We start from the raw sequence: 18,950 nt of genomic DNA on the forward strand, positions 1-18,950 counted from the left end.
GGTTCCCACCAGTTACCTGGCTGCCCAGCTCCAGGCGGTTACCTAGCGTGCCATTGTCTCTGTGGAAAGATAGGAGCCACATTGGGGAACAGAGGGGGAAAAAAACATATTTCCCACTTTATCCTTGACAAGATATAGTTTGAGATATCAAAAAACTTTGCACAAGAAAGCACATGTAAACACAAGACAGACAAAGGGGTCACATTGGAGGCTTAGTCACATGAAGTCAATCTGACATATTGAGACATTATTTCTTTGTGTATGATGAGTGCATTCAATTTGTCCATGAACACTGACCACAGGCAATGTCCTTGATAAGATGGAAGTTTATCAACACTCACTGAGCGCATTCACAGATGTTTCGCGGGTAGGGGAGGGGGGTAAGCAGTCTTCTGTGCCCTTTCACCATACCATCCAGGGGTGATTAGATAAAGCGAGTAGGTCGAATCCACAATAACACTTATTGTTTTGAGTTATGTACTGTGCAGGTGGATCAGATGAGAAGTAACGAAAAATGCAACGGAGCTGAGCAGGTGTGTCTTGTGAGAGAGCATCACTGCTGAGATAATGACAGAATATGAGAATAGGTGGGACATTCTGAACAAAGCCAATTGAGTCTAAGATAGCATTAAAGGCTGAATTCAAGTCATCACCTTCAATATCAGTATGAATTTTAAAATCACCCATTACAATGATCTAAATGTGTCAGAGTTCAACAGTAACTCAAAATTTGAGTTTAATAAGATTTCTGAAAATGGATTTAAAAATTGAGAGTAAGGAGCTGGTGGACAAAACAAGGTTACAAGCAGAAGAGGTTTTGTTGCTTTACAATTTGGATGGGGAAAAAAAAACAGTTTCTTTTCTTCTCATACAATTAGTAGACACTTTTTCTCTACAACCTTTGGACATTTTCAAAGAACCGAGGTGAAAAAGGTGAGCTTCAATGACTGTCTGAAACCATAGTTCACAACATAAATGCCTGAAAGTGTACATGCACAGAAAAAGATAGCTAACTGGGAATGAGCACGTAGGACAGCATTACGTAAACATATCAGCAGAATGATTGACAATTAGGAGGACCACTTATTAAGATGATCCATCTAGAAATAAAAGATTGTCCTCCATATGTACCTTTAACTAACAGGCTTTCAGAAGACCAATATCCTATGTTAAATAGACCACATTTGTTTTTTGTTTTTTTTACTTTTTCCCTGATCAGCTCCGTCGCAATTGCATTTGAATGTTGGCACATCAATACATTCCATGTAAATACCACTACATTCCGCAAGTGGCGTAATACAAAAGTTCCTTCCTACAGTTTCACAAAATATGTCGCTTGAAATGATACAAACTAGACATCAAACCCGCATCTATGATCACCAACGCCCGCTGGAGCTACGGTCACAAAATGTTGTAAATACAGATATTTTTGACCATTTAAAAAGCTACATGTACGTAGTGCTGGACGGATGTAAATATAACAACAGCGTAACATAATGGACGGAGGAAGAGATGCATGAGACGGAGAAAGCGAGGCTGTGGAGGTGGGCTAAATACAAAGCTAAATAGAAATCCCCACAGACTGCCGCTTCCATCAGTCCTGCTCTCCAATGTTGGAAAACAACATGGATAATCTCTGACTCGAACTCTCTTCAAAAAAGGAGGTATGTAACCGCTGCGCCATCATTCTGGTGGAATGCACGAAAAGCACGGAACTCGGCTTTCAAGTCTGGTGATAAAGATGCACTGAGAAATGCGCTCGCCAACTGAAACCATGCCATCAGATCAGCAAAGCAGAACCACAGCCAGAAGATTCAGGATCTTTTCCACGACAGCAACAACAGGAGGATGTGGAAAGGCATTTGGATGATCACGGCACTGGCGTAACTTTCTGAAGGACTGGTATGGACATGTCCCCTCCAACTTCGTCATGGAGGGGACAGTCCCCACCAATTATTTCCGCTTTTTTCCCCCCTTTCCGCTGATTTACTTTAGCCTACAGTAACTGCGGTTAGGTGCAGCTAACTGTGTTCAGAGCGTTTTCAGTCCATGTTTTTTTCTTCGCCCTCCAGCTGCTGTCGAGTCCCACCTCTTGAAATATCATCAGATCTGTCACTCTGGGACATAATATATATTTGGGGTTGCTATTCACTGCATACAGAGTAGCTACGTGGAGGAGGAGAGACGAAGCAGCACTCAGTGAATTTTAATCGGCAGCTACTTCGATATATGTTTCAGTTAAAGTTACGAGACGGGTTGGTTAAAAAAATAGAGATGCCACCGAAAAATCAATTTGTTACACATACTGAGTTTTTTCAGCTAAAAAAGGCAACAGAGGAAACATTTATATAAGTTAAAAAAGCTAGGCTACAGATTGAAATTAACACATACCTGTTGTTTTCTTATTGAATAGAGAATCAGACTGCAGAGCTTCTAGATATATTAAAAACTATTTTTTTCTGTGGCATCATTATATTGGTAGACAGATTCATGAATCTGCTTATAAGCAGAGCAGAGACACAATTAGGGACAGCTGCAAATTTAAAGGTGAAACAGATTTACTGGGATATGCAAAATGCAATAAAATATATCCCCAAGTTTACAAGAAAAAATATGCAATGCTATAATATAATTCAACATATCTTTTTTTCTTATGTAGTTCAACAAGACTTAGAAATAGCTGTGCCAGCCAACCCAGAGAGAGCCAGATTCACTGGACACAGACTTAAAATTAAAATATAAGAAATCTGCAAGTATTAAAGCACAAATAATACAAATCAGTGCATAAATGATTTTTGAAATGCAAAGCTAAATACATAGACTTTGGCTGTCAACGACATAAGGGACAAATTTCAAAATTTGATTTTCCTTTTGTGAAGGAGGATAATCACTGATGCAGCTTAAAGGGACGTCACACATGGATGGATGGAATTGAAGTTGTGTCCACACTAGGAATGCATGATATATTGATGTTGGAATCGGTGTCGGCTGTTATTCGTCCTTTTTTATACATTAATGTTTTTGAGCCCTTTATAAATAATGCACTAAATGCAGGCATCTGTCTATAAATATCAGTGTACTGTGGTACTCTTGTGTTCTCAACAACAAGAAAGCATTCAATGAATATATGTTTGAGCTCATTTTTGGAAAATATAAACCCTATTGAAAGCGTTCGGGTTTAGTAACTGTAGGTCCATCAGCCACCACGAAGTCACGGACTACAACACACCCTCCCCTAAACAGCACCCCAGCAGTGAAAGCCGTTCCACACCAGGGGGAGGAGACACTAAACCTGGACGTAGCTGATGTGAGGAAAACTCTGAGGAGAGTCAACCCAAGAGAGGCCCCAGGGCCTGATAACATACCTGGGCGGGTGTATAAGGAGTGTGCAGATCAGCTGGCTGGTGTCCTCACAGACATTTTTAACACCTTGCTGGACCGATCCGTAGTACCAGCATGCTTCAAGTCTGCCACCATTATTCCAGTCCCAAAGAAGTTTCAGGTCACATCACTCAATAATTACCAGCCTGTCGCACTGACTCCAATCATGATTAAGTGCTTCCAAAGGCTGGTTAAAAAACACATTGACTTCAGTCTGCTTTCAGGGAGTGTTACAGATAAAATGGACACTGTGATGGCAAAGTAGAACAGGAAAGGAAACACAGGAAAAAGGAGAAAAGATGAATTAAAAAGCAGGAGGTAAAAAGGTGACAATAATAAAACGTCTTCTGTCTGATTCACCTAAAAAGAGATGTAAAAAGAACAGCGCAAACAACGGATATGGTATAAGAGATACAATAAATTAGCACCTTGATACTATCACTAAAGTATAAATGTCAGGACTCCTGTTTTTGTGTTTGTGTTTCTGTGTTTGTCTCCCTTCATCCACCAGGAGGCGCCAGGTTCTGGTCCGCCTCCTCACACACCTGCTGATGGTTTCCTCGTTAAACGGAGTGTTCTTAAGCTGCTGAATACCACTATTTCGACGCCAGAGTGTTTGCCAGTTTAGGGTACTCTAGCCAAGCTGAGTTTTTGCTGAATCAAGCTGAGCTTTTTGTCAACCTGAGTTTAACTTTGTTTTTGTCTTTGCCTCTCGGCAGGAAGTCATCCTGCAAACTGGATTTCTCGGACCTTCACTCCCTAGAAGGATTAACTGAGCTTCAAACTGAGCTGGGGTTCAAACAGGAAGTTTGGATCCACTTTCCCCAAGAGATCGTTTGAGCTTTCACTGAGAAAGGGATAATTCTCCTTGCAGGAAATCTGAGTGGCAGTCTGTTTCTCAGTTCACCAACTATCAACCGCATTCTGGGTAAACCCTGTTCTGCCCTCCACCGAATCAGACAAACACTGGAACAACGGCACACAGACAGGAGTTAAGGATCCAAAAACTTCACTGGAAACGTGAGTCGGCTACCAAACCCTTTTCTCCAAGTTTCACGAGTCAAATTCCCCACTGAGCCTGAACTAACCGCTGTGTCTTCCCCTCACTTTACAGTTCCGGTTGAGCAGTGTTCAGAGCAACACTTCTCCCTCTGCTAAACTTCTTCAATAAAACCCGTTAAACCTTTTCCCTGGTCTCTCTGTTCGGTTTTCTGCATTTGGGTCGGAACTTTGTAACACCATGACAATAAGTAGTATTATTTAATCTCACATGTATATTGTGGTAGCTGAAGATAAGTGTGGCCCTGTGCTATATTTTTGATTCATTTTGGCACATGGGATGGTATCAATTCATTAAGGTTTAATAGTTTTAAATATGTTACAATCCTTCTTACAAAACTTTTTAAATGCAATTCCAAGCACTATTATTATTCCTATGTCTAATGTTTGTGTTTTGTACATCTTTGTATTTTATTTCTGTTTGTAATAATTGTTAATTTATTACAAAGCAGAGAAGAGAGTAGCTTCTTCTGGTGTATTCCTGCTTGGCTGTGACATCATCCTGGAGAGAAATATCAGCTGTGCTGCCGCCATCAACACCCTTTTTTATAGATGTTGGAGATTGGCCTGTTTTCCAGTATACTCCTGTTTCTCTGACAGTGACTGGCTGGATGTGCTCTCTTGATGCTCTGATATGGGAGCTGGCTCTGAGCTCGTCTGCCTGGCTGTGTGTTTCCTGGACGGGGCCGCCTTTTACAGCTGCTTTTTGTATCACTGCATCTGTCGCCTTGAACCCCAGTCAGCCTCGGCAGATGGCCGCTCAGACTGAGCCTGGTTCTGCTGGAGGGTTTTTCCTGTTAAAAGGCAATTTTTCTTCTCCATGCTTAGTGTGAGGTATTGCATTCAAGTCTGTGAGTCGATGCAACCAACTGGTTTTCCTTAGATAGAAAACTTTGTATCAATTTGACTGTATGATCTGTGAACTGTAAAGTGCCTTGAGATGACATGTTGTGAATTGGCGCTATATAAATAAACTGAATTGAATTAAATTACTTTACTGGTTTCTGATTGGCGAGGATCCTCGCAAGTGGAAGTAGAGCAAAAAATTGTGGTTGTTGTTGATCAAAGGATGGTGAAGGAGACAGTCTACCCGGTTGTTTGCAGCTAAGTGTTCGTCTAGGACTCTTTGTATTGCATTGAACTTTAGTGAGGTGCTCCGGGAAACTTTTTCTTCAGTCTGTTTGAGAAGCTACCAGGTGCTAGAGCATGCCAGATTCCGAGACGGTACCATTTCACTTTTCTTTCAACAGTTCACCGCAGTTCTTCCAGCAGTTCACACTTTCTCTGCTCTCTTTTTCTCATTGTCTTCTTCTTTCCCATCGCCTGGCTTGCCACAGGTTTGCCTGCTGCATCTAAAAGTAGCTAGGAGCAGCAACCCAGACTGACACAGCTCATTGGTTAATTTGCATCGCGTAATTTCTAAATGTTTTAAATCAGGTTGGGTCCGTATTGGCCAGCAGGTTGGTCTGGATCCGGACCCCGGCCCGTTAATCTGTGACCTCTGGTTTGTGCCGTGAAAGTGATGGACACTTTCACGGCTTGAGGATTTGAATTTTGAAGATTTGAATTTTGAACTTTAAAGGGTTTTCTTTTTTTTTTGCAGTTTAAAGAGTAACTTGGGAAGTTAAAAGGAGAACTTGAAATTTCAAGGTTTTGTGTTACGACACTTACATTTTTAATGTGCATTGCTTTGAGAGTATTGTCAATTTATTTTAAGCTTTGATCCAACTGTTTTGAGTGAGTATTTTGATTTATTGAGCCACACAGTGAAGTGTGTTTATTTTATTTAAATCCTGTAATTTCATTCAACCCTTTTCGTAAAAAGACATTACATCTTGCAATTCATTATTTCATTATGATATTCTTATTGGGTTAAAAAGATTTACCAATGTTGCATCGATACCAGTACCAGTATCGGCCAGGGCCCTGATACTGCACTAAAATGGTGGTATCGGTATCAGCGAGTAATGATTAGTAATAATAGGGCTCCGATACCATTTTTAAGAGCCAAAAATTTATTCAACTACTGTCACCCATTTCAGGTAGTCATTAAAAGGTTCTATTAGATTCACTTTGTATTAGTCTTTCTCCTGCTTCACAAAGGTAGGCTACAGCTTGACAAAGCCATGATGGCAATTATTTTACATCCAATTAGTAAGCAGTTGTTGTGAAAGCTTAACAGAAGATTATGAATATATTGAATTACTAGAATATTGCTAATTAATAGGTAATTCAAATCAAGGGTAAAAATAGTTATTTTTTATCAGATGAATGATTATAACTCTAATTTGCTTACTGACCAGGGTTTCAGCCTCTTACCTAAAAAGTTGGACTCCTGAATCTGGCTGTCAAAAATCCAGTTGTCTTTCAATAATTTAGTCATTTAGGCTATGGCTATCAGCAACGTTATTAATCACCACTCAAATAAATGTGTCTCTGTTTATTCGGATGCTACTGAAAGTGAATCCAGCCTAAGTGATAAATTGTTCACTGTGTAAAATGTACTCAAAAGACCACGGGTTAAAAATACAATGGTACCTTTATTAGCTACAATCACATGGTATTATATCTAATTACTAAGCAAAAACTAAAACACTACTGAACATAAGCAAAATGAATTAAATAAAAGGGGAAGAGCGGTTTAAGAGTCTGTTCAAAGCCTGAGTGATGCTCAAAGTTCAAGGCTTAATGTGTTTGAAAGTGTCCTTTTAATAGCAGCAGATACAAATGTAAATAAACCCTGATGCAGAGATGTTAACTGCAGTCAAAACAATGAAGTTTCATTCAGTTTGTGGTAAAAAATTTATAATGACTCAGGAATGTATTAAACTACGATGAGGCTGAAACACCCGTTAGCTTAGCTGGCCCCAGGGGTTCTGGTTCTGGCTGGGTCCAACTGAAACAAAGAGAGGGTTAGCTCATGATGTACAGTAGCAGTTTGCCTCAGCAACACTTGACTTGTTCAGTCTTTGTTGTGGGCATTAGCATTCCGTTAAAACTATCAGCAGTTGAATCAGATATATATAATATATATGTTATATCAGTGACAATGTAACACAAAACAGTTCTTCATATATACACACACACATCACTTTCAAACAGATGGTATCGGTATGGGCAAATGCTGCACAGCCAGGTATCGTATTGGAGCCAAAAAAATGGCATTGGCGCAACACTAATATTTACAGAAAGTAGGGTGCTCATAACCAAATCGATAAGGGCCCAGGGGGAATAAGCCAGTACCCACCCGGGCATCCACACCCAAACACTGAGCTGAACCAGTGAGCCCAAGTGCCAGCCAGTGTATGGAGGGGAGCAGTGTCACTGCCACAATCCAACCCATCTAGTTCCTGCTTCGGACCCGACCCTCCATTCCGCACCCAACCAGACGACCCCCTGCACAACCCCCCGGCGATGGGGCCAACATGAGGTGCCATCCAACCAGAACCTCGCTCCCCCCGAAGTTACTCACAGGTCCACTTTCTCCCCCGCCATACCCCGGCCCCGGTATCAGCAAGCCATCCAGGACCCGTAACAACCCCCAGCTAAGACCTCGGACCAAGTGGTCCGCTCTTCTCCCAGGCCCCTGACTCCAGGCGGCAACCGGAGAACAGGGGTGTGAGAAAGACCCCGATCCTTTCTATGCCTGCTCAAATGTTGTTTTGTTGCATGCTGTTCTCGAGTGTGATTAGTGTCATTAAGTGAAATGTATCACATATCATACGGAGACAATCTTAAGATCTCAGAGGCATTTAAGGCTATTTATCTTGTTGAAAAACATTAACTAAAAACTAAAGGTCAACCTCTAAATTATCATGAATTATAAATCCTGTGTCTGTGGTCAATACATATAGTTGGTCCAAAGTAATTTAATTACTCTTTGAGATAAAACACAATTTTACATTTTATTCATTAGTTGATTCCTAAGTAAATTTATTCCTTATACGTACTGGTAAAAATTATTTTTCTCCAAATTAAAAAATTAACTTATATCACAAAACATAAAACTTGTTTATGATCATTTATAAGATAACATTTTTCTTTGAATGAGTGCAGTTTCCTTTTTTCTCTGAAGTTAAAATATTTCTAATAAATTAAAATTTATACTTTTAACACTTTAATATGTTAAATTTATATCATCTTATAAATGTATGTAAAAGTAATAAAGTGTATGAAATCACATTAAGTCCAAAGTATCCAAATAATATCTTTTTCTGTGTAAGTCTCTCAATTCCGTGCATCTTTACATTGAGCTAAAATAAAAGGCTTGGCCTATGCTTTGTGACTGTCAGGAATCATGAGTCCCTCACTAGAGTTATCCTTACGGCATCCAAGATTCCCACAGTACCTGAACTAACCTCTGTGAACTTTCCTCCTCCCTTCCAGTTCCGGTTTACCAGCCCTCTGAGTACACTGAGTTTTCTGAATTCAACCCCCGCTGGTTTTATCAATAAACCTGTTTAAACCTTTGCCTTGTTCTCTGAGTGGTTCTCTGCATTTTGGGTCAGATCCTTAAATAAATCATGACAGTGACAAACTTTTATTAGTCATAAAAAAAGTATTTCATCTGTTTTGAAGCCAAATCTTAGCCAAAAGTGACCATAATTCATTCAGTTGAGTTTTTACAGAATACATATTTAAAATTTCTAAATTGCTCATAAAAACTTTATGCAAAAGGACTTAAGGATTAAGGGGAAAAAAGTATTTGTGTTTGCTAAAGTAAAAGATCAGTTAACATAGTATTTATTCTATACTAAATCTGCTAAAAGTCCCAAACAAAAAAATTCTTGCAGGTGTTCCTGTAAAACCAAGGATACAAATGATGAGATATAGTGTATAAATAACCTCTTTGTTTCCTCCTAACAGGATGGTGTGTGTTTAACACAGCAAGGAAATTTTCACATGGAAAATACAAGTGTCAGATGCCAAAACTGATCTATATTGTTTGACAGTAAGTGTTCTAAAAAAAACTTAAGCTAACAATATAGTTATAGTTTTAAGAATGAGTTTGATACTTGCCCCTCATTTAGTTATGCTCGTTTGTTTTTATGGCTATATGGAGATCTTCATTTTATTAGTGAGACCACTTTAAGGCAGGGTTTTCACAGCATGTCTATGTCACGGGAATCACTTTGCAAAACCTGCAGTGTTATGATGAGCTTAATTGATTTTCTAAACCAGGAGTAGAAGAATGCATAAACAATAGGGTTTAGACAGGAGTTAAAGTAGAACAAGCTTAACACAAAAGCAGAGGATGAGGCATTAAGTAAAATATCTTGGCCTGTAAGTGTGACACAGAATGCTGGTAACAGACATATCAGGAACACAACGACTACAACCGCGAGGGACCCGGCTACTTTAATCTCAGATTTCTTAACATTTACAGAACCATGGAGGGTTAATCCTGCAGTGTGAGAGTGTATAGCTCGAATCTGAGAAACTGCCACCACAAATATTCTGAAATACAAAACCACTATTATAGTGATGGGGACTATAAAGGAGAGAATAAGATCTACCATACCACCAATGTAATTAATCACAATGACACATTCACCTAAGCAGGAGTTATACATGCCAGGTTGTTTGAAGTTCTCCATCACGTTTAAGCTCTGAAACACCAAAGACCAAGTCCAACAGAGGGAAACACATATCTTCACTTTTTTCAGTGTTATTTTAGTGTTGTAATAAAGAGGGTAACATATAGCTACGTAACGGTCAATAGATATCATCACCATAGTTCCTATTGAAGCAGTGGTGAAAACATAAACCAGATAGTAATATATGACACAGGCAATGTCACCTAGAAGCCAACAGCCATTTATCAGAACAATATGAAAGAACATGAGGAGACCAGTAAAGAAATCAGAGACAGCAAGAGAAAGAAGGAGCAGGTTGGTGGGAGAGTGGAGCTTCCTGTGGAGAAAAAGAAAAGCAGATTTACTTTCTCTAGTCTGTGAAATATGTTATTTTTTGTATAAAAGCATATTTGCTGTACTCCAAACCCCAAACTAATTTACAGCAATTCCAATCATTGTTGATAGATTTGCTAATTCATTAGAAACCTGAAGTGTGAGATAGAGATGATGACCAGTAGATTTAGAGATGAGGTGAGCAGAGAGATGGAAAACAGCAGTATGTAAATTAATATATTTTCAAAGTAAGTACGTTTTGGTCTGCTGCATGAAGTGTTAAAGAGTTGTGGAAAGCAGAGCTCAGTCTCCTCCATTATCATGGGGCAGCAGCTCCTGGATACTGATGAGGCTATATCAGCTGATTTTACTGACTGGTCTACTTATTCTCCACCCCACATTTGTGTCCCCATGGAAACCCATGTGATAAGATGTTTTTACATCTTAAATAATAATAATAACAATAAATTAACTTTATTGATCTCACAGTGGAGAAATGTACCTCTGCATTTAACCTATCCACGTTGGGAGCAGTGAGCTGCCATTGTTCGGCGCCCGGGGAGCAATTAGGAGTTAAGGGTGTTGTGGATTTATATTCAATGCCAATTCAGGTTGGATGCCATATCAATGTTGTGAATTACTGTTATTTTCAATTCCCAGCCAGCAGGGAATTTATATTTTCTGATACTTTACAATCTTTATTGCCCTCCCCATTAGGGGTGGTAAATATCTTATTTAATCAGATATTATTACGGCTGTTATATATTGTTTATGAACACACGCCCTACTAGCTGCTTGTTAGAACACTAAATGAAAGAGTGATTCAAGCTCAAATCATGGTCAAACAGTAAATTTTGCACATACATGGAATAAATTCACCATAAAATATGAGTTTATTAACAAAAATCATTCCGCTCCGAGTCAAACATATTTCAGTTTAAAACTCTTAACTAAAGCTAGTGAAACTCAAACTAAACTATTATGTACAAAGAGGAACGGGAAATATGGTTGAACACCATATTACAGTTTAAGATGGATTTGTGCTCAATAACCACAGGAGATCAGTGCCTCCAAATCCGAGACCATGGTCTTGAGCCGGTAATGGGTAGAGTGCCTTCTCCAGGTTGAGGAGGATGTACTGCCCCTAGTGAAGGAGTTTAAGTATCTTGTGTTCTTGTTCACGAATGAGGGGAAGATGGAGCAGGAGATCAATAGGCGGATTGGTGCAGCGTCTGCTGTGAAGCGGGCCCTGTTGTGGTGAAGAGAGAGCTGAGCCAAAAAGTAAAGCTTTCGATTTACCAGTTGATCTACGTTCCTACCCTCATCTATGGTCATGAGCTTTGGGTCTCGACCGAAAGAATGAGATCCCGGATACAAGCAGCAGCAATGAGTTCTCTCCATAGTGTGTCTGGGCTCTCTCTTAGAGATAAGCTGAGGAGCTCAGTCATCCGGGGGGGACTCACAGTAGAGCTACTGCTCCTCCACATCGAGAGGAGTCAGTTGAGGTGGCTCAGGCATCTGATTAGGATGCCTTCTGGGTGTCTCCTTGGTGAGGTGTTCCAGGCACGTCCCACGCGGAGGAGGCCCAGGATGACACCCAGGACACGTTGGAGGGACTATGTTTCTCGGCTGGACTGGGAGCACCTTGGGATTCCCCCAGAGGAGCTGGTCGAAGTGGCTGGGGAGAGGGATGTTTTTTGATGATTTTTTACTCTCTTTGAAATAGCTATCAGTGAATAGACATACGTAATCCATTAAATTACTTTTGGTCATACTTGTTAATGGAAATGTTATGAAGATATAAGGAACACGTGACCACTACTGTTATATCAGTGTTTAAACACATTGTGAAATAAAGCTTGTCCAAGCTTCAACAACAGCTCAAAGCATATTACTGCAGCTTTGTCTTTACTCATCAGTAAACACATGAAATTAACAAAATCATCAAAAGACATATTGTTTGTTCTGTCCCTAATTGCGCCAGACCTGCAGACCTTTTGTCCATGTCCATTTGGAATGTTGAGCTTCACCCAGCAGCAGCTTAGCAGCCAGGTTAACAGCAACCAGGGCAGGGCAACAAGGCAGGCTTTCTCATCCAGTCTGGCTCTATAAGTTCTAAAACTGAAGAGAAATGTGTTACAAAAGTTTGTTTTGCAGAAGTTATCTATGTAAACAAACCTCATCACTGGAGAAGGTAGGTGATGCGGACGTCGTGGAAGACATTTTGTCCTGTAACGTTCGCCGTACTGTTGGGGGGGAGAAGCGGTGGGGGGAGATGTTCATGTTGCTGCGGTCTGCAGTCAGGACGTTAGATGTCGCTGAAAATTACACACTTAAGCTTTAAAACATGACACGGGGGCCTAGTCCAGGGTCAGAGCCAGGTAATCAGTCCAAAGAAGCACCAGGGCGAGGTCGACAAACAGTTCCAAGTAGCAAATGGGTAGGCAGATCTGACAGGGATCAGGCAGATTCAGAAACAGGGACAGATCAGGTCAGGCAAACAAGCAGAAAGTAAGGAATCAAAATGCTGGAAGATAACAAGATAACAAAATGGCTTAGTAATCTAGCACTGATGGTTGGTCTTAAGGCTGGTCATGTACGGTTCAGGTGGATCAGATTATTAGTAATGAAAATGTGACAGAGCTGAGCAAGTGCATCTTGAGAGAAATCATTAGTGCTGAGATTATGCAAGAATATGAGAATGCGTGGGGCTATTCACATTCTAAACAAAGCCAATTGAGTCTAAGATAGCTTTAAAGGCTGCATTTAAGCCATCACCTTCAATATCAGCATGAATGTTAAAATCATGAATGTTACAACTACCTTGTAAGAGTTTAACAGTAACTCAAATAAGATTTCTGAAAATGGATCTAAAAATTGAGAGTAAGGACCTGGCGGACAATAGAAGGTTAAAAGCAGAAGAGGTTTTGTTGCTTTACAATTTGGATGGGGGAAACAAAGGGGTAAATGTTTAAAAGATTTGTAACTCTTAACTGGCTTTGGACTAATCAATTAATCAGACCGAAAGATTCTCGCTTCTGCTTGTGGCACCCAGGTTTCTGTAAGGCAGTGGTTCCCAAAGATTTTCTTCTGGGCCCCCCTTTGGATTACAATAAAATTTCTTCGCCTACCAGCTGCCGTGGTGAACCGCGAGGATGCGACCCAGCCAGAGGCTGCTGTTGAATGGGATTTCTACTGACAAGGCAAAGAAAGGATAGAGCAGCGCTGCCCAACGCGCGTCAGACACACTTTTGCACCGCGCAGCTAGAGCAGCAAAGCTGCTTCAGCCGCGAGTCAGAACTAACTGGTACAAGCAGCAAAAATTAAGCAGCAGACGCGTGAACGTAGCATTACTTTGAATGGCCGGTTCACACCAATGTCGAGCGGATGGAGTTCCTTTGTCAGACCTCCTAGAATAACAGCAAGCACGGCGTTCATTTGTTTCACCATGTTTTTCACATCGGCTGTGAGATGGGAACGCATGGAGTCACAGATTAACTGCGATGGTGATGCGTGGAAAAAACCACCTGGTCACCTTACATACACCTCCCTCAGCCACTCTTTCATCATCTCCTCAATGAGGAGATGAGGAGTTCTGCATAAAGCACATACCTGTTCTTTTATAAACAATCCACGCCCACACTTCCCCCTTTAACGTTCTCATGGTGGTCTCAACAACGTCCGCAGTAACACACATAGGGCGCACCGCACTATATGGCGCGCCGCACATTTTGAGGGAAAAAAAAAGACGTTGATATGCGCCTTATAGTCGTGAAGATACAGTATATTTAATTCTGTAAATAATCCAATGTTTAACTTATAGGTGATAAAACGACATTGTTGGTTTGATGATTAGCTTCCACTTCTGATTTCTAAGCAATTAGACCTATGCTGGTTATTCTCTGAACAGCCCCGAAGTTCCACCTGTAACAAGTATGCATTAACCCCCAAAAATAGTCCAGATTAAAGTTTTTCATTAAAAAATAGTCAGATTTGTTGTTATTGTATTTCATGCAATCCAATCATCCATCATGTCCTGACAATGAATGAAAAGAAAGACTGATTATTTGTGCACATGCGGTACCGCACCTGCACAACTGCAGGCACAGCAGGCATGGATGGAAAGTGAATCCAGGGCTGTTGGCCAGCCTCATTCATTACTCAGACAGTTTAAGCATCTCGTTATCTCAAGAAATCATAACTGTTTTGTCTTGATAACAAGGTAATTATCTAATATCTCGAGAAAACAATGAATTGTTAAACCATGATAACGAGATAGTTATGTCATTATCTCGAGAAGGCTCTTGGCTTCCGTAGTAATCCCTTACTACTACAGCAAGCGAGAAACAGGGAGATTTAGAGATACTGCTTGAATGCGACAAGTGCCCAGTAGATATATGCAGTGGAAGAAGCTGTTTAAAAGTGATTCTTGACAATTAGAGTAACATATAAATTTCACAGAAAAGAGAATTTTGCTCAGAAGGAGGGAGTCTGAGCAACACTACAGAACATAGTTCAGCTTAATTTCCGACCACAACAGACTTCTTTTAAGAATGTGACCTAAACACTGCTCCTATATCCTCACTCTGGCAGATTTTCTACACATTCTAATTCTTCACAATTTAATATTCACATATTGTACACCCATATCCTTATGCCGAATGTCGAGTCTTTCTGGCCAGACTAGAGGTTTATGGAGATGTAACTGACTTAGGGAAATGTAATAAGTTAAGCAATAATATATATATATTTTTTAAGCACCTTTCAAGATTAATAAGATTACCAGTTTATGGTTAATCATTTGCAATAATGTCCCCTTTATTTACTGAAAGTCTGGTAGACCCTTAAATCTGGTAAAACTGGAAGACCCTTATCAGCCTCACCTGGGCCATCTACTGGTATGCCAATTTGCAGTTCCAGTTAATCAAGGTTGGGACCACATCCCCTCAGAAACCAATCATAGCTTCTGACCCAGCTTCTATCCTGCATGCCAGCTGAACTTTCACCAACCTCTGCCCAATCTTCTCCCTCACTTTTAGGATATTCTCAGTCCCACTCATCATCTGACTTATTCCACCACCACTGTCCAGGCCCTGGGGGGACAACTGCTCTAATCCTTTCCCTATGTTACTCATCCAAGTGAAGGTCATTTCACAGCATCACTGTCTTCTGTCAGGGTCCATGCACTAAAGAACTTATTTCATACATGTCAATAAAACCTTCCTAATTGTACCTTTTCTTTGTGTGAGTCTCTCCAGGTTGTAATTTACATTATATATTTTAAGAGGCATTCATATAAAATGTAATATAACTATAATATTCAGTAATATAAATGTATACTATTAGGGGATTTAAAATAAATTACTTATCCTCAATTCTCATTTTCAGCAAAGTATTGCTATGCCAGCTTACCAGAAGATTATGAACATACTAAATAACTAGAATTGCGAGTTGTAGTAAATTACTAGGTACTTCTAATCAAGGGTAAAACTAGTCATTTATTATCACTTGAATGATTATAACTGTAATCTGCTTACTGACCAGGATTTTAGACTCTTACCTAAAAGGTTGGACTCTTGAATCTGGCTGTTAAAAATCCAGTTGTCTTTCACCACTTTAGTAATTTAGGCTATGGCTCTTAGCAACGTTATTAATCACAACCAAATAAATGTGTCTCATTCAGATGCTACTGAAAGTAGATTGAATCCAGCCTGAGTGATAAATTGTTCACTGTGTGAAATGAACACAAAAGACCACAGGATAAGATACAATGGTACCTTTATTAGCTACAGTCACACAGTATTATATCTAATAACTAAGCAAACACTAAACACAACTGAAAATAAGCAAAAGTGAAGACCAAATTTTCCCATATTAAACTGAAATAAAATGTAAAAATCAGTCAACTCTTCTTTCTTTTTTTTCAGTGTCCCTAATCCTCTTTGATACAAACTATTTCAAAATCTCACCCCAAGGTTTGGTGAAAAGTTGGCAACCCTGCTATGATGAGGCTGAAAGACCCGTTAGCTTAGCTGGCCCCAGGGGTTCTGGTTCCGGTCGGGACCAGCTGAAACAAAGAGAGGTTATACTGTCACTAGGAGTTTATCCCTACAAATGTTGTAACTCAAGTGAATGTATCCTCATTACCTGATTCAAGAGCTGTGACCAGCATTGCAACACCATGAGCAACTAACAGTTAGTTGTAACGTTAGTTGTAACGTAACTAACTTTTGAAACTTTTTTTTAACTTTTTTTTTTCAAATTGAAAAATTCAGTAATAACAAAGCAAAAAAATGGTTTATGATCTGTTATAAAATAAAAATTTGACTTTGTATGCAAGCACGTTTTCTCTGAAGGTAAAAACATTTTAATTAATCAAAATTTATCATTTCAACCATCGCATACATTTATTTGAAAGTAAGAAAGATTAACATTAAGTCCAAAGGATCCAAGATATATTTTTTCTGTGTAAGTCTCTCAATTCTGTGCATTTTCACATTGAACTAAAATAAAATGCCATAAAGCTCAAAGTCATAAAGAAAGATTTAAGGTGTATTTCATTCTTTTTAAAGCCAAATCATAATTTGTTGAGTTGAATTTTTACAAAATACAGGTATAAAGTTCTAAAGTTCCACATAACAACTTTGTCCAAAAGGATTTGAGGATTAAGCGGAAAAAAGTATGTGCTTTCGCTAAAGTAAAAGATCAGTTAACATAGTATTTAATCTATAATAAATCTGCTAAAACTCACAGACAAAATCCACTAAGTGTCCCTGGAAAACAACACAACAAAATCTGTTAGGGTTTCAGCTTCTTTTGTAAATAGAGTAAACCCAAGAATACAAAATTATGAGATATAGTGAATGCGAAGAGAATAAATGACCCCTTCCTTTCCTCCTAACAGCATAATGTGTGTTACAACAGCAAGAAAACTGGATACATGTAAAATAGCAGTGTCAGATGCCAGAACCAATCTATATTGTTTGACAGTTAGATTACTGAAACTTTAGATAAAAATATGAAAGTATGAAAATATGAAGATCTACATTTTCTTAGTGAGACGACTTTGAAGCAGGGTTTTTACAGCATGTCCATGTCACGGGAGTTCCTTTGAAAAACCTGCAGTGTTATAATGAGTTTAATTGATTTTCGAAACCAGGAGTAGAAAAATGCATAAACAATAGGATTTAGGCAAGAGTTAAAGTAGAATAAACATATCACAAAAGCAGCGGCCGAGGTATTAAGTAAAGTATTATGACCTGTAAGTGTGACACAGAATACTGGTAACAGACATATCAGGAACACAATGACTACAACCCCGAGGGACCCGGCTACTTTAATCTCAGATTTCTTCACATTTACAGAACCATGGAGGGTTAATCCTGCAGTGTGAGAGTGTATAGCTCGAATCTGAGAAACTGCCACCACAAATATTCTGAAATACAAAACTACTATTATAATGATGGGCACTATAAACGATAAAATAAGATCTGCCATACCACTAATGTAATTAATGACAATCAAACATTCACCTAAGCAGGAGTTATACATGCCTGGTTGTTTGAAGTTATCCATTAAATTTAAGCTCTGAAACACCATAGACCAGGTCCAACACAGGGAAACACATATCTTCACTTTTTTCTGTGTTATTTTAGTGTTGTAATGAAGGGGGTAACATATAGCTACATAACGGTCAATAGATATCATCACCATGGTTCCTATTGAGGCAGTGGTAAAAACATAAGCCAGATAGTTATAACTGACACAGGCAATGTCCCCCAGAAGCCAGCAGCCATTTATCAGAGCAATTTGAAAGAACATGAGAAGACCAATAAAGAAATCACAGACGGCCAGAGAAAGAAGGAGCAGGTTGGTGGGAGAGTGGAGCTGCCTGTGGAGCAAAACAAAAGCAGATTTACTTTCTCTAGTCTGTGTAATCCATAATAAATTTGTAAAAAAAAGCAGAGGTGCTATACTTTAAAACCCCAAACTAATTTACAGCAGTTTCAATCATAATTGTTAAATTTTCTAACTCATTTGAAACCTGAAGTGTGAGATAGACATGATGACCAACAGATTTAGAGATGAGGTGAGTAGAGAGATGGAAAACACCAGAATGTAGGTTATCATAGTTTCAAAGTAAGTACGTTTTGGTCTGCTGCATGAAGTGTTAAAGAGTTGTGGAAAGCAGAGCTCAGTCTCCCCCATTATCATGGGGCAGCAGCTCCTGGATACTGATGAGGCTCTATAAGCTGATTTAACTGACTGGTCTACTTATTCTCCACCTCACATTTCTGTCCCCATGGAAACCCATGTGATCAGATCCTGTTTAGTGTGGCTTTAACATTTAAATTCTTGTTTCTCTCATAAAAAAACAGTGACAACCAGCTGTGTTTTCTTTAATAATGTTTTTTGAATATTTATATTGATTGATAAAGAACACCCATATATCACTTATAGTGCCCATGATAGTGCTATGACATAGATATTCTCAAATTTTATTTATACTAGTAAGGACTCATGGTCCCCCACTGACACTTAGCATAAGGAGGTAGTCATAAGATTTTCTCAGTGGTAAAACATTTTAGTATATGAATGAAC

General features: G+C 39.3%; 2 protein-coding genes across 2 annotated transcripts; both read right to left on the reverse strand.

The window, feature by feature from the left end:
• Positions 1-9,542: 9,542 nt before the first annotated feature.
• Positions 9,543-10,666, reverse strand: LOC107094843 (trace amine-associated receptor 13c-like). Its single transcript, XM_015390705.1, has 2 exons — positions 10,503-10,666; positions 9,543-10,353 (listed from the first exon to the last, which is right to left on the reverse strand). Exons 1-2 carry the CDS (start codon positions 10,664-10,666, stop codon positions 9,543-9,545), a joined length of 975 nt encoding a protein of 324 aa, XP_015246191.1.
• Positions 10,667-12,709: 2,043 nt separating this feature from the next.
• Positions 12,710-18,557, reverse strand: LOC107094845 (trace amine-associated receptor 13c-like). Its single transcript, XM_015390706.1, has 3 exons — positions 18,394-18,557; positions 17,685-18,240; positions 12,710-12,799 (listed from the first exon to the last, which is right to left on the reverse strand). The coding sequence occupies exons 1-3, from the start codon at positions 18,555-18,557 to the stop codon at positions 12,710-12,712; spliced, it is 810 nt and encodes a 269-aa protein (XP_015246192.1).
• Positions 18,558-18,950: the final 393 nt, after the last annotated feature.

This window comes from Cyprinodon variegatus, unplaced genomic scaffold (assembly GCF_000732505.1).
Source record: "Cyprinodon variegatus isolate N-32 unplaced genomic scaffold, C_variegatus-1.0 Scaffold509, whole genome shotgun sequence".
NCBI classification, from domain to species: domain Eukaryota; kingdom Metazoa; phylum Chordata; class Actinopteri; order Cyprinodontiformes; family Cyprinodontidae; genus Cyprinodon; species Cyprinodon variegatus.

Bases quoted from the DNA above. Each gene is read 5' to 3' on its own strand.
- LOC107094843 (XM_015390705.1), bottom strand. From the start codon at position 10,666: ATGGAGGAGACTGAGCTCTGCTTTCCACAACTCTTTAACACTTCATGC. The intron at 10,354-10,502 runs GTTTCTAATGAA...TTTTCTCCACAG, and splicing joins ATCTCTATCTCACACTTCAG to GAAGCTCCACTCTCCCACCA.
- LOC107094845 (XM_015390706.1), bottom strand. From the start codon at position 18,557: ATGGGGGAGACTGAGCTCTGCTTTCCACAACTCTTTAACACTTCATGC. The intron at 18,241-18,393 runs GTTTCAAATGAG...TTTGCTCCACAG, and splicing joins ATGTCTATCTCACACTTCAG to GCAGCTCCACTCTCCCACCA. The intron at 12,800-17,684 runs GTAGCCGGGTCC...GATCCCTGTCAG, and splicing joins TGAAGAAATCTGAGATTAAA to ATCTGCCTACCCATTTGCTA.